The sequence below is a fragment of the Gobio gobio genome (genome assembly GCF_949357685.1).
Source record: "Gobio gobio genome assembly, chromosome: 20".
Lineage (NCBI taxonomy): Eukaryota > Metazoa > Chordata > Actinopteri > Cypriniformes > Gobionidae > Gobio > Gobio gobio.
Genome location: NC_137113.1, coordinates 26,730,024 through 26,744,118, shown reverse-complemented (window position 1 = coordinate 26,744,118; position 14,095 = coordinate 26,730,024). Strand labels below are relative to the sequence as shown.

General features: G+C 36.7%; 1 protein-coding gene across 1 annotated transcript; it reads left to right on the top strand.

Annotated features, from left to right (window-relative positions):
- Positions 1-943: 943 nt before the first annotated feature.
- aqp8a.2 (aquaporin 8a, tandem duplicate 2) lies at positions 944-12,154 on the top strand (the record flags this gene model as incomplete). Its single annotated transcript, XM_079845650.1, has 5 exons — positions 944-1,203; positions 1,535-1,661; positions 1,764-1,978; positions 11,885-12,019; positions 12,112-12,154. 5 exons carry the CDS (start codon positions 944-946, stop codon positions 12,152-12,154), a joined length of 780 nt encoding a protein of 259 aa, XP_079701776.1.
- Between the last annotated feature and the right edge of the window lie 1,941 nt (positions 12,155-14,095).

Below are 14,095 nucleotides of genomic sequence, written 5' to 3'. Positions count from 1 at the left end.
GTTGAGGTCAGGAATCTGTGCAGACCAGTCAAGTTATTTTTATATATTGACCGTTGACCTTTTAATGTTTAATGACCCTTTGAGTTTGATTAAACCAAACCAAAATATGAGGAATTTTTTTTTTTAAATATAAGCTATTTTAAATATGAGGGCAGAACAAAACTCTAAACTAAACTTGGTAAAGGTATTTATCTGACGAACTTATTTGGCAAAATAAGACAACAAAAAAAGCGTAAATTGACTATACACACCATAATAAGTTATTCATATTTTGTCGGTTCTCTCTTATTTGTGCATGTGTTCATAATTTCTACTGTATGTACTGTATGATAGGCTGGCCAAAAATTATGTAAATTATTACTAATAATCGAATATATATTCTTTTTGATTTCGAAATCAAATCATGGTCTCTGTCTTCTGTTCACTCACTATGATTCTGAGACCCACATACAGTATAATTTGTAAAACATCACATTTCAACATATCACATTTTGGCTCAAAGTTCACCTTGAAGCGTCAATGTGTTGTTTTATAATGCCGTTTGGGTTGATAGCATTTACAGCCAAGGTTAGGCAGTTATCACACACTTGACAGGCAAATCAATAACATTGATATAATAGCGGAAAAAATACTGTCCAAATGTGAAGGAACTTACATCTGATAAGGGAACAAAAACATCCATTTATCTAAATCTAGACTGAAAATATCCATGCTTATAACTCACAGTTATTGTTTAAACTTTCCAAATCTTTTCATTGTCTCCTAAAACTGGATTGTTTGTGGGTACTGCCTGCATCCTTCATTATAATCCTATGATACTATGATATCAGACGTTCAGGGATATAAGAATGATTTATGGTGGAACAAGTCAAGTTGGCCCTGTTATCATAGTGCTTCCCTCTGCCACAGTCACAAAGTTACTCATTGCACTTGATGGTGCACAATGTCTGTGGAAGTAGAGAAGCTGGAGCTCAAAGAGCTGGACAAATATTTGCTGAAGAAGAATGAATCCTCACCCAAAGATCTGAGCAAATATGAAAGAATATTCCAGCCATGTGTCGCCGAGCTGGTGGGAACAATGTTTTTTGTCTTCATTGGCTGTGTGTCTGTCATTGAAAATGTGGAGGCAGCAGGAAGACTTCAGCCAGCACTCGTACATGGTTTAGCAGTGGCTGTGCTGGTGGCTTGTATGGCAGAAATCAGGTAAGAATTTTTGGTTACACTTTATTTTAAAGTGTCTTTGTTACAGTATAATTATACATCTGAGTACTGCGTAATAGTATAATTAACAACATGTTACGATATAGTTTGGGTTAGAAATAGTACAGTATAGTAGGGTTAGAAATAGGGTTTGGTTTAGGGTTAAGTAATTATGCATAATATACTGTTACGTGCACTTATGTAAGGACAAATAAAATAAAGTGTTAAGATAGGCTATATGTATTTTTATGCACTTCTTTGGATTTGTTCAATTATTTTTGAGTGATGAAAGTGAGTTCATATCTCACCTGAATTATTATTTTTCTCCATGCAGCGGATCACATTTCAACCCACCATTCACCATCGCTATATGGTTGTGTGGTGGTATTCAGCTGACGATGGTTGTTCCCTATCTTATCAGTCAGCTTATCGGAGGTGTGCTGGGAGCTGCAATGTCAAAGGTGTGAACAAGAATACACTTAATACAAGAACAGACAATTAATATTAGGATTACTTTCCATAACACACAAAAAAAGTGCTCAACAGACAAATGTATTTTCAAGGTTATGACCTCACACGAGAACTACATGAATGCTACCGGAGCGGCCTTTGCTGTTCTTAAGTCTGATGAGCATCTGTGGAAGGTTGTGTTTGCTGAAATGGCCATGACATGCCTAGTAACTATGGTAGTGCTCTTGGGGGCAGTCAATGGAAAGAGCAAAAGCCCCCTGGTGCCCTTCATGGTGGGCTGCACTGTAATCATCAATATTCTGGCAGGGTGAGTCTGGAACGAAAAAACACTGTATTCAAAGTTGTGGCTTTATATATGGTCAAACACGTGTTATTGTTAACCTTTTACCAAAATATGATGTAAATAAAAGATATGAGGTTTCTGCCTGACACTTTAAAATTGGTGCATTTAGTAATTGTCTTACAGAGTAATACTAAATAATAATTAAAGCTGCGAGCAGCGATGACGGGCCCAAGCCGGTGGCACCGCCACGCCGGTGGCATCAGCTTAACTGTGCACGGCAGGCAATAGGCATTTAAAATGGGAAAACATAAAAGGACTATGTCAAAGTCATCTGAATTCACCACATTAACTGCAGCAGTTGGTGCTGCTATGACCACAACAGCCACATCTATGAGATCAATTAAATTTATATGAATTTCATGTCAGATTATGTCAAAGGTCAAATTGGAATGAGTTCAGAATACCATTCGAATGCTGATGTTGTTTTATTCTAACACTTCTCTTCATGTGTTTTTGAGCTACCTTAGCTACCGTTTGTGCACCAATCTTATGCACCATAAAACATGCTTTCATTTCAATATGGGTGGTCCAATAAATTCTTTTTAATAAAAAATGTATAAATGGAGCCAAATCACAGAAACTGCAAAGATGATTTTAATATCAGTGTCAGGTAAGAGTAAGATGCGTGTCTACATTTTATGGAAGTTTATTATAAATAGCCACTTTTATAAAATCATGTGAAATTTATGTTTTAATACATTTATATTATATCAGTAAATAATTAATTTAAAGACATGTGCATCATACGTGATCTTGGCAAACACATCACATGACGTTTTTATTTTAAGTGATAGTTATTTGTGATAGCCTATATGAAAGGGTTAAATTATGATCAAAAGAGAAAGGCACACACACACACACACACACACAATGATAGAGTGAGAGTGAGGGGGAGGGGAAGGACTGAGAGAAAGGCACACACACAAACTCACAGGGTGAGAGAGAGACCCCCCACACACACACACACACAGATAGAGAGGGGGAAGGGGAAAGACAGGCAGATGGCATTCCATAGACTTAATGGTTTGTATACTGTAAAAACTGTACATTCTATCCCCCTACACTACCCCTAAGCCTACATATCACACACACACACACACACACACACACACACACACACACTACCCCTAAACCTACCATCACAGAAAACATTCTGCATTTTTACATTTTTATTAAAAAATTGTTTAGTATGCTGTTAAAGCTATTTTTATTTACGGGGACACATGAAATGTCTTCATAAACCATGATTATGTTGTAATAAACACCCCTCCAACACACGCATTTCTGAGGCTTTGCCCATTTCCACTGACTGACATCTCTGATGTGTGTGTTGAGTTTCAAGCAATTTCAAGCATGCTAAGAGAAATTATACAAATATTCACGTTCAAACCAAAATATCTGACTTCCTGTTGGTCAGAGCTAATGACTGTAAAGTAAAAAATTAACTAATTAATCACATTTTTTTCTGTAATTAATCACGATTAATCGCAAGTTTTTAATATTTTAAGTTTGTAATATTTTGATATTGTAATAATTTCAGTTACTCTCCAAATTAATTTAGAAACAATTTAAAGACAGCATATTGTAAATATGTGTTGTATTGTCATTTTTTATGAATGAAGACCAGTATCACTGATACTAAATTCTCTATGAAACATTAATGACGTTACATTACAGTATAACTGAAAGCTCCCAATTTCAACATTTATTAGTCTTTAAAAAACAACTTTTAATTTAAGTGAACTTAAAAAAATCTTTACATAAACCCAAAATAATAAATGTTATATTTACCCATGGCCTTCCCTGTTATACAGAAATGTAATAGTTATCAAACCTTCCTTAACTGCATAAATAATAAATGAAATATAGATGAATCATCATTAAAGCTACAATTTTCTCTGTTCCCGTTGTTCTTTGATGAACATTAATGACAGGCATCATCAGTGCTCCTGTCACTTTAAGAACAACCGCGGATCTCACGCGCGGTCCCGCGCATCTCATTTCCTCACAACTCTTTAAAGTTCATTTAAGACGTTATTTAACTAATTTAAGACAGTATGAGAATACTCAAAATCCTCTGTGTTATTGTTTGTTCAACAGCAAAAGAGAACTCGATGTGAGCAGGAAACTGACGCGAGTCTATCTATGCGTCGAGTGTGTGTGTGTTTGTGTGTGTGTGTGTGTGTGTCAGTGTCCCTTGATTAGCTGACATGAGACGCATCCACACAGACAGGACACTGACACACACACACACACACACACACACACACAGACAGGACACACACACACACACACAGACAGGACACTGACACACACACACACACACACACACACAGACAGGACACTGGCATACAGCGCGCGCTCTTGTGTCTTGTCGCGCTTGGAAGCATTTACATGAATAGGAGCGTGGTGATCATGTAACGCTAAGCAAAAATGGATATAAAAACGGACGCTGTGTTATTTGCGTTAAATATTTTTAATGCGTTAAGCTTCCGTTTCACGTTGACCGAGTTTGGTGGAGATTGAATAAATCACCTACGAGGAGAACGTAAAAACTTAGACCCTGAATTATACAAATATTCACGTTTAAACAAAAACTTTCTGTGAAAAAAGACACTTATAAACAGACACTTGTAGAAAATAATGTGAATTTTTTTTTAAAATAAATTTGAACTATGTCAGTATGAATTTAAAGACAAATGTGTCAAAAGTGATCTTTGCAAACACAGCACATGACCTTCTGTAAAGCACATGTATAGAAAACACACTCACACTCCTGTTTTAAAAAAAGAGTTCTGTCTGAATGAGTACATGAAATCACGGCTGTCAGGTGAAAAGAATTGTAACTCAAATGTCATTTAGAAAATGAGTCCTGTACTGATATAGTGTCATAGTTCATGTCCACATTAACCACTACGTTGTAATACAATACCCATGTCATCATACACATTTGTGTCCTCATAAATCACATAAGCAAGCACAGAGAGAGAGAGAGAGAGAGAGAGAGAGAGAGAGAGGGAGTTTCAAAAATAATACAACACTGCCCCCTTTTGGTGATAGAGGGGAGGGCACACAAACAGTCAAAAACATTATTAAACTTTGACATGTTGCCATGGCAGCATTATTTGAAATATCAGGAATTCATTCATATGTCTCTATCTGTCATGTTTTCACATTATACTGATGAAGTTTGAAGTCAATCGTGTGAAAATAAGATGGTGATTCAAAGCATTTTTGAAAGTGACACACTTCCTGCTGCCAGTTGGTGGCGCTATAACTTTGACTCACAAAAGTCATATCCATGTGATCGGCCTCTTACAACGAACACACAGCTGAAGTTTCATCCAAATCAGTCAATGTTTGCACAAGTTATTACACACTTCCTGTTTACCTTTTCTCGCCATAAATTCGTTGCTTCGCCACGGCCAAACCGTTTAAGATATCAAAAATCCGTTCGCAATTTAGCATCCTCTGTGTCTTGACTTCATGCTGACCGAGTTTGGCACTGATTGAAACAATGGCCTCGGAGGAGTATATTAAATTCCAGAGCATGTGTTTTCAGAACAACCCATATTAGCTCACTTCCTGTTGGGCTGACACGTAACTTAGAGCACGAAAGTTGTTTGGCCCGATGAGGTCTATATGTGTACCGAGTTTCATACATGTACGTGCAAGTGTGTTTGATATATAGACCAAGTTTTCAGACACCACTTTAGGGGGCGCTGTCGAGTCCCCCTGCCACGCCCGGGTACCAGCTTCAGCCCGGCTCTGATGGCCGCGCATTCCGATGTGTGTGCAAAGTTTCAAGAGTTTTTGAGCATGGTAAGGGCCCCAAAAGTGCCCGAGAAGTCGATAAAATAATAATAATAATAATAATTAAAGCTGCGAGCAGCGATGACGGGCCCAAGCCGGTGGCACCGCCACGCCGGTGGCATCAGCATAACTGTGCACGGCAGGCAATATGCATTTAAACAGGATAATTTTTTTAAATCGCTCGAATATGTCACATTAACCGCAGCAGCTGGTGCCACTATCACCACAAGCCACACCCATGATGTCATTTAAATGTAGATGATTTTTAATGTCATGGGATGAAATAGATCTCTTTCAAATATGTGAAAAGTTATCTTTTCCTGCTCAAAATGTTATAAGTCCAGAAGGCCAGTATTTAATTCAAGGTATTTGTATAGTTCTTTTTTTACTTATTCACAAGTGATAGTTATTTGTGATAGTCTATGATATGAAAGGGGTAAATTATCATCATCAAGAGAGAAAGGCACACACACAAACTCACAGGGTGAGAGAGAGACCCCACACACACACACACACACACACCCAGGGTGAGCCTGAGAGTGAGGGGGGAGGGGAAGGACTGAGAGAGAGGCAATCTGCACATTGAACAAGATTCACAAGATTTTAACAACAAAAAGAAATAAAATCGAAAGTTTTTTTTACTTCAATCTCTGAAAACATTATTTTGAATATATTTGAAATCACAGATGTTGGGTGATGAGAATTGTAACTCAAATATAATTTAGAAAACTAGTCCTGTCTGAATAGTGATATGTCAGTGAGATCAGCTCGGGCGCGCACACTGTCTATGGGTGATGTCACGTATTTTGCGAAATGCGCAGTTAGGTGATGTGTCGCCCTCCACACGTTGCGAAACAGACTCCGAAATGGGGAAATGTAAATTTGCGGACTCCTGGTTGGAGTAGGATGAGTTTAAACAATGACCGCAGGGTTTTTCTATGGTTTTTCCTGCATAGCGGCCGCCTCCGTCACATTTCGTGCCACCTCCGTCTGTCGACAAAACTCAAGACAGGCAGTCACTTGCTCAGATTAGGCATGTCGTGGTAATTAAATAATCATCAGAAATATATATTGTCACATGATCTTTCAGCAATCATTATTAGTATTTTATGATTTGCTAGTACAAAGTCATCTAAAGCCATTCCATAGCTGAATGTCTTTCCTCCGCTGTAGCTGTCCATCATTCTCCGTTCAGCATTCAAACTGCGCGTCGTGTTTGGTTACAGTCAGTCAGCTGCTCGGTAAAGCTCACTCCAAGATGATATATTCCCGTTATAATACTTGATATGCAGATAAAATAATTTATCTTCCTGGAGTTTATCTAGCGGTTTCTGAACGATGTTGTGCTCCCTACCCGGGTGACAACACAAGGCATCACACGCACAATAACCGGAATTTAAAACTGTGAAGAAACCGACCGATATACATAGTAGACTAGGATTTGTGCGCTCAACGCTCATCGTCTCTTTATGCCGTGAACTTTTTAATGTGCACTCGCGCTGCACTGCGCCCTCTGACTCCATGTTGCTTTAAGCGCATCATTCTGCACCCGGGATGCGCATAAGCGCATTGTGCCGCGCTTTCATATATTTTCATAGTTTTGTGCACTTAAAGATGATTAAAAAAAATCTTGTTCTCACGTATCTATCATATATTTGTTGCCCCTTTACAGAGCTGCACATTACGTTTACAATAAACTATAAATCTTGAAATGTTATATTATTTGTGTAGGCCCATATAATTATTTACATTCATATATAAATTAAATATAAATAGTTTTTTTTATAAATGTATTTAATGTGTGCATCATACCTGACACCTAGATGAACACTTTACAGTCAGTTTTATGACTGTCATTCTCTTTAAATGCTAGTGAAGTTTGGTAACGTTATACACGTTTCAATGTTGTATGTAACTTTGCAGACGGTCCCTAACTTCGCCAGCGTTATGCCAGTCATATCAGATGCGCTGTGGTTCTGCTGTGTTTTTTTTAAACCATTTTACCTAAATCACCAAAATAATAAATGTTACATTTACCCATGGCCTTCCCTGTTATACAGAAATGTAATAGTTATCAAACCTTCCTTAACTGCATAAATAATAAATGAAATATAGATGAATCATCATTAAAGCTACAATTTTCTCTGTTCCCGTTGTTCTTTGATGAACATTAATGACAGGCATCATCAGTGCTCCTGTCACTTTAAGAACAACCGCGGATCTCACGCGCTGTCCCGCGCATCTCATTTCCTCACAACTCTTTGAAGTTCATTTAAGACGTTATTTAACTAATTTAAGACTCGAATATGAGAATACTCACAATCCTCTGTGTTATTGTTTGTTCAAGAGCAAAAGAGAACTCGATGTGAGCAGGAAACTGACGCGAGTCTATCTATGCGTCGAGTGTGTGTGTGTGTGTGTGTGTGTGTGTGTGTGTGTGTGTGTGTGTGTGTCAGTGTCCCTTGATTAGCTGACATGAGACGCATCCACACAGATAGGACACTGACACACACACACACACACACACACACACACACACACACACACACACACACACACACACACACACACACACACACACACAGCATACCAGCATAGCCATACAGTTTAAGTTCACCTACACTTTATATTAATAAAAAGGTTTACAGTGCAAATACTGTTGTTGCATATACTGTGCATAAAATTTGAAAACATTTGCAAAAAACACCACTGTATCATTAATTTTTTTTAAACCTTTAAGTAACCATTTTTTAAACATCTATAAACATTACTTTTACATAGATAGACGGACCAGATATTCCTAACACTTTGGGAATACTTAAGGGTTACTAGTTGTTTTGTAAACTGTCTATAAACATTATCTGGATGGTTATTATAAAGTTGCAACCGATGACTATAATACCTTGTTAAATAGTTTAATAAACAGTACCAGTAAAACGTGGGCAGTACCAGTAAAACATGTAAACAGTACCAGTCAAACATGTGGGTTGTCCTGATACTGTACTTCAAAATGTAACAGTGTAAAAATTGCCACAGAATAAAGTAATTGTTCAAGATCTATTGGTAACTCATAAAAATAATGTCATATTTGCATAAACTGTCACTACCGTATATATCCCGACACTAGCACGTTAAGATAAGCTATGAAAAAAATCATGTTCCTCTGCCTCTTTCTGGTTAAATAATGTTTATAATAATTGTTAATATAGCATGCTATATTAACTATTCCAGGTTATTTATGCATAGCATAAATAATAGTTAGTAGAGCATGCTATGCCACTTTCATCAAAACCTATTACAAAGCTATAGCAATCTCATGTAATTTCGTCTTTTCGGAAAAAAAAGTTGCACTAACTGTTCGTTACAAGCAGCATTTGCCATCAGGCAGGTAACGATAGCTAACATAAACATATTTTTGCTAGCCTACCTGCTGCAAACTTACACTTTTTTTGTACAAGACAAGTAGAGCTATTTTATCCAGTGTAATTTATCACATACCACTATCTTGTTTTTTCTTATCCTCCTCTTCCTTTCTCTATTTTCTTTTCTGGCTTCCTGAAGCATAAAATTCCGCTTAAAATCCGAAGATTTTGTATTTTGCCGCAGCAGAGATCGCGTGGTTGGCTGGCTGCTGTCAGCGACTTCTGAGAGGGGCCCCTTAAGGGGGATCCCGATAACAGTGTCATTGCACTTTACTGCATTGACTATCAATGGGGCGCTCACACAGTTTGTCGTTTCATTTTATTCTTAACCTGTCGCTGTCTTGGGGCCCCAGGCCAGCTCGGGGCCCCAAGCAATTGCTTGGTTTGCCTGCCTTGTCGCGACGGGCCTGCACACACACACACACACACACACACACACACACACACACACACACACACACACACACACACACACACACACACACACACACACACACACACACACACACACACACACACACACACACAGAAAGAGAGTTTAAAAAATAACACAACACTGCCACCCTTTAGTGAGGGGAGGGCAGACAGAGAATAAATATTCAGAAGAAATATATTAAATAAAATAAATATATTGATCTGAAAAATAGTATGATTATTTTAAAGCTATTTGGTTACATTTTAATAAAACATTGTTTTAGTATGTTTTTAAACACACACACATACACGTTGTAATACCAGTGTAATACCCATGTCATTATACAAATTTGTGTCCTCATAAATCACAAACAAGAGAGAGAGAGAGAGAGAGAGAGAGAGAGAGAAACAAGTTTTTTTTTTATCCTGCTTCAAAACTAATACAATGCTGCCATCTTGTGTTCATTGAGGGGAGAGCAGCAGACAGAGAATTTCTGTTCCCCTTTTTTGTCCTTATTTAATCCCTCGCCATGGAAACACCGTTTGAGATATCCAATATCCGTTCACATTTTAGCATCTTCAGTATCTTTGTTTCATGTTGACCGAGTTTGGTGGAGATTGAATAAAACGCCTACGAGGAGAACGTAAAAACTCAGACCCCGATTTAACCAAAAATTTACCTTCAAACCAAAATATCTGACTTCCTGTTGGTCGGAGCTAATGACTGTAAATTAGAAAGTTGTCCGGCTCGATGAGGTCAATATATATACTGAGTTTGGTGATTGTAGATGAAACGAAGCCCTTCACTTTTGTCAAAAGGTGGCGCTAGAGAGCCCCTCATCCCCGCCCGTTTCTGAGGCTTTGTCCATGTGTACTGACTGACATCTCTGATGTGTGTGTTGAGTTTCAAGCAGTTTCAAGCAATTTCAAGCATGCTAAGAGCCTCAGAACAGCCAAAAGATTATTAAACTTTGACACGTTGCCATGGCAACAGTATTTGAAATTTCAGGAATCCATTTCATACGTCTCTATCTCTCATGTTTTCACATTATACTGATGAAGTTTGAAGTAAATGGGGTGAAAATAAGATGGTGATTCAAAGCATTTTTGAAAGTGACACACTTCCTGCTGCCAGTTGGTGGCGCTATAACTTTGACTCACAAAAGTCATATCCATGTGATCGGCCTCTTACAACAAACACACAGCTGAAGTTTCATCCAAATCAGTCAATGTTTGCACAAGTTATAACACACTTCCTGTTTCCCTTTTCTCGCCATAAATTCGTTGCTTCGCCACGGCCACACCATTTGAGATATCAAAAATCCGCTCGCAATTTAGCATCCTGGATATGTTCTCTTCATGCTGACCGAGTTTGGCGATGATCGAAACAATGGCCTCGGAGGAGTATATTAAATTCCAGAGCATGGGTTTTCCGAACAACCGATTATAGCTCACTTCCTGTTGGGCTGACGCGTAACTATGAGCACGAAAGTTGTTTGGCCCGATGAGGTCTATATGTGTACCGAGTTTCATACATGTACGTGCAAGTGTGTTTGATATATGGACCAAGTTTTCAGACCCCACTTAAGGGGGCGCTGTCGAGCCCCCCTGCCACGCCCGGGTACCAGCTTCAGCCCGGCTCTGATGGCCGCGCATTCCGATGTGTGTGCGAAGTTTCAAGAGTTTTCGAGCATGTTAAGTGCCCCAAAAGTACCCGAGAAGTCGAAAAAAAAAATAAAAAAAAAACAAAAAAAAAAAACAAAGAATAATCTGAGGAAGAACAATAGGGCTCTGCGCCCTTTCAGGGCTTGGGCCCTAATAAGAAACAGAGGAAGAACAATAGGGCTCTGCGCCCTTTCAGGGCTTGGGCCCTAATAATAATACTTTTTTAAAATGTAATTGTAGCAAATGTAGTTTTACAAACGTTAGGCCTACACTGTAAAAAATACATAAAGTAAATGTATAATAACAGAAAAAAGTACTGGCTCTAGCAGCTTATTACCTTGACATTATCCAGTAATTTTATGGACATTTCCTAAAACACAATGAAGTTCAAAATTCAAAATACAGGTAAAACTCCTGTAAAAAAATAAATAGGCATACGAAAATTTCGTCAAATTAATTCAGTAAATTGTGCCCTATTTTTACGGATTTTTGTATGTTACATATCTATAATAGAATTTGTGTCTGTCTGAAAAATCTATGTTGTTTTATTTAATAGAGGAGACGTTTCTGGCACCTGTTTGAATCCCGCAAGAGCTTTTGGACCTGCACTGATAGCTAACTACTGGTCTTATCATTGGGTTTATTGGGTCGGTCCGATAGGGGGAGGTCTGGTGGCTGCTGCTCTTGTGAGGTCAGTTTGCCTTGATACAAAAATATTTCCTTGTTGAGGTCTTCCGTGTCAAGAAATTATTTTTAACAGCAGATTGTTTATTATTTTAACAGGCTTCTGCTTGGAGATGAGAAGACACGAGTTATAATGAAATGATATTGGAGCACATCAAGCATGCAAAGCCTCTCAAATTCATGATGCCATTACTTCTAGACACTCTAAATATTTCATATGTCTAACTTAACAGCGTATATATTGCAATTGAATTTAAAACTGTGGATTAGTGTGCTTGCCTTTTATAACAAATGGCCAACCCTTTTTCTTTTTTTTTCCAGCAGATGTCAGTAAACTGTCTGTTGATAATGTTTCACTGTTTTATCTCAGACTGGGGTTTAGAATTTACTCATAATAAAGTTTATTACATTTTTATATTATTAGTGTGTTTTAACTATTGCACATTTCAAATCCTCCTAAGACCCAGAGAAAAAAGTGTTTTTATTTAGTATTATTACGTTGTTTAGAGCATAAGAAACAAATTGATTTTTTACAATATGTTATTCATAGGTTATGCTATGTCCTTGTATGTGGACACCGGGACTCAGTTGTTTAAAAAAGTAAAATGACATGAAATGGAATGTATTGGCAAAAACAATGTTTTTTTTATTTGTTTTATTTTTTCATTTCATTCACCAATCAATTTTAGGTTTAGGTTTTTTTTATACCAAACTTTGTTTAAAGATGATTCTCAACAATGTTATGAAATATATGGTGGAAATAATTGATATATCACTTTACTTTATTCACTTTATTCATTATGTGGGTAAAATGGCCATACATGAGTTTTCCCATTCAATAATTTTATTATTAAATCATTATGAATTAATGAGCAACATGTAATGAGCAATCAAGGATAGCACTTATCATTCTATTCATTTTCTGTCTGTCTAATAAATTCTGTTCTGTGCTAGATTAACTGAGACTTGTTACAGTACTTGCATATTGTTTCCGTTGACTGTTCTAGTTGCTTCTATTGCTCTCATTTGTAAGTCGCTTTGGATAAAAGCGTCTGCTAAATGACTAAATGTAAATGTAATGAAAAAAGAAGTGTAATAATGGGATAATAGTTGGCAACATTTTCATAATAATATCTAATATTTCATAGGAAATTTGATGTGTAATTTCTTTCCCTATTCACTTTTGTGTCTTCTGAAATGCCTGATAAACATGATTTAAGTCCCGGTGTCCTCTACAGTGGAATGAAATCAATGCCCTGTTTCGTAACAAAAAAGTCATATTTTGATTAGAAACCCCATAACATTTCCCTGAGATGTTGATTTATAACCATTTGAAACGTATTTGGATTTAAATGATAATTACAAAATATTACAAACTATTATCATAGTTCCATAAGAGTGCTACATTTGATCATTCAGTAATTTTTTTAAACCAAGGAGAAGTTGTTGTCCTGGTGAAACCTTAAAACAAATGGCATCTCTGAAAAGCCCTGAATGAGCTCTTTACAACTGTGACATGTATGGTGTCAGAGAAATTCACTAAAATATAATGTCCTCGTACGAGGACAGTGGCACCCAGGACAGGAGGCTATAGCTTCAAAACAAGATTCTGCTTCTGTAAACCACATCAATCAAATGTCTAAATGCTTTTCTTTTGCAGACACCATATAACACCGAAATCGAGGAATAATTATATAAGAAGAGGAATAACAAATAATAATAATAATTATTATTATTATTATTTCGAACTGAATTGTGTATGTTTTATTCTTGTTTTTAGAAGAAATATAGGAGACCTAGTTGTCACTTGGATATATATATATATATATATATATATATATATATATATATATATATATATATATATATATATATATATATATATATATATATATATATATATATATATATATATATATATATATATATATATATATATATATATATATATATATATATATATATATATATATCCAAGTGACAACTAGGTCTCCTATATTTCTTCTATATATATATATATATATATATATATATACCCAAATGCTGGCTAGATTTGAGTAACTCATTTTTACTGACAATATAG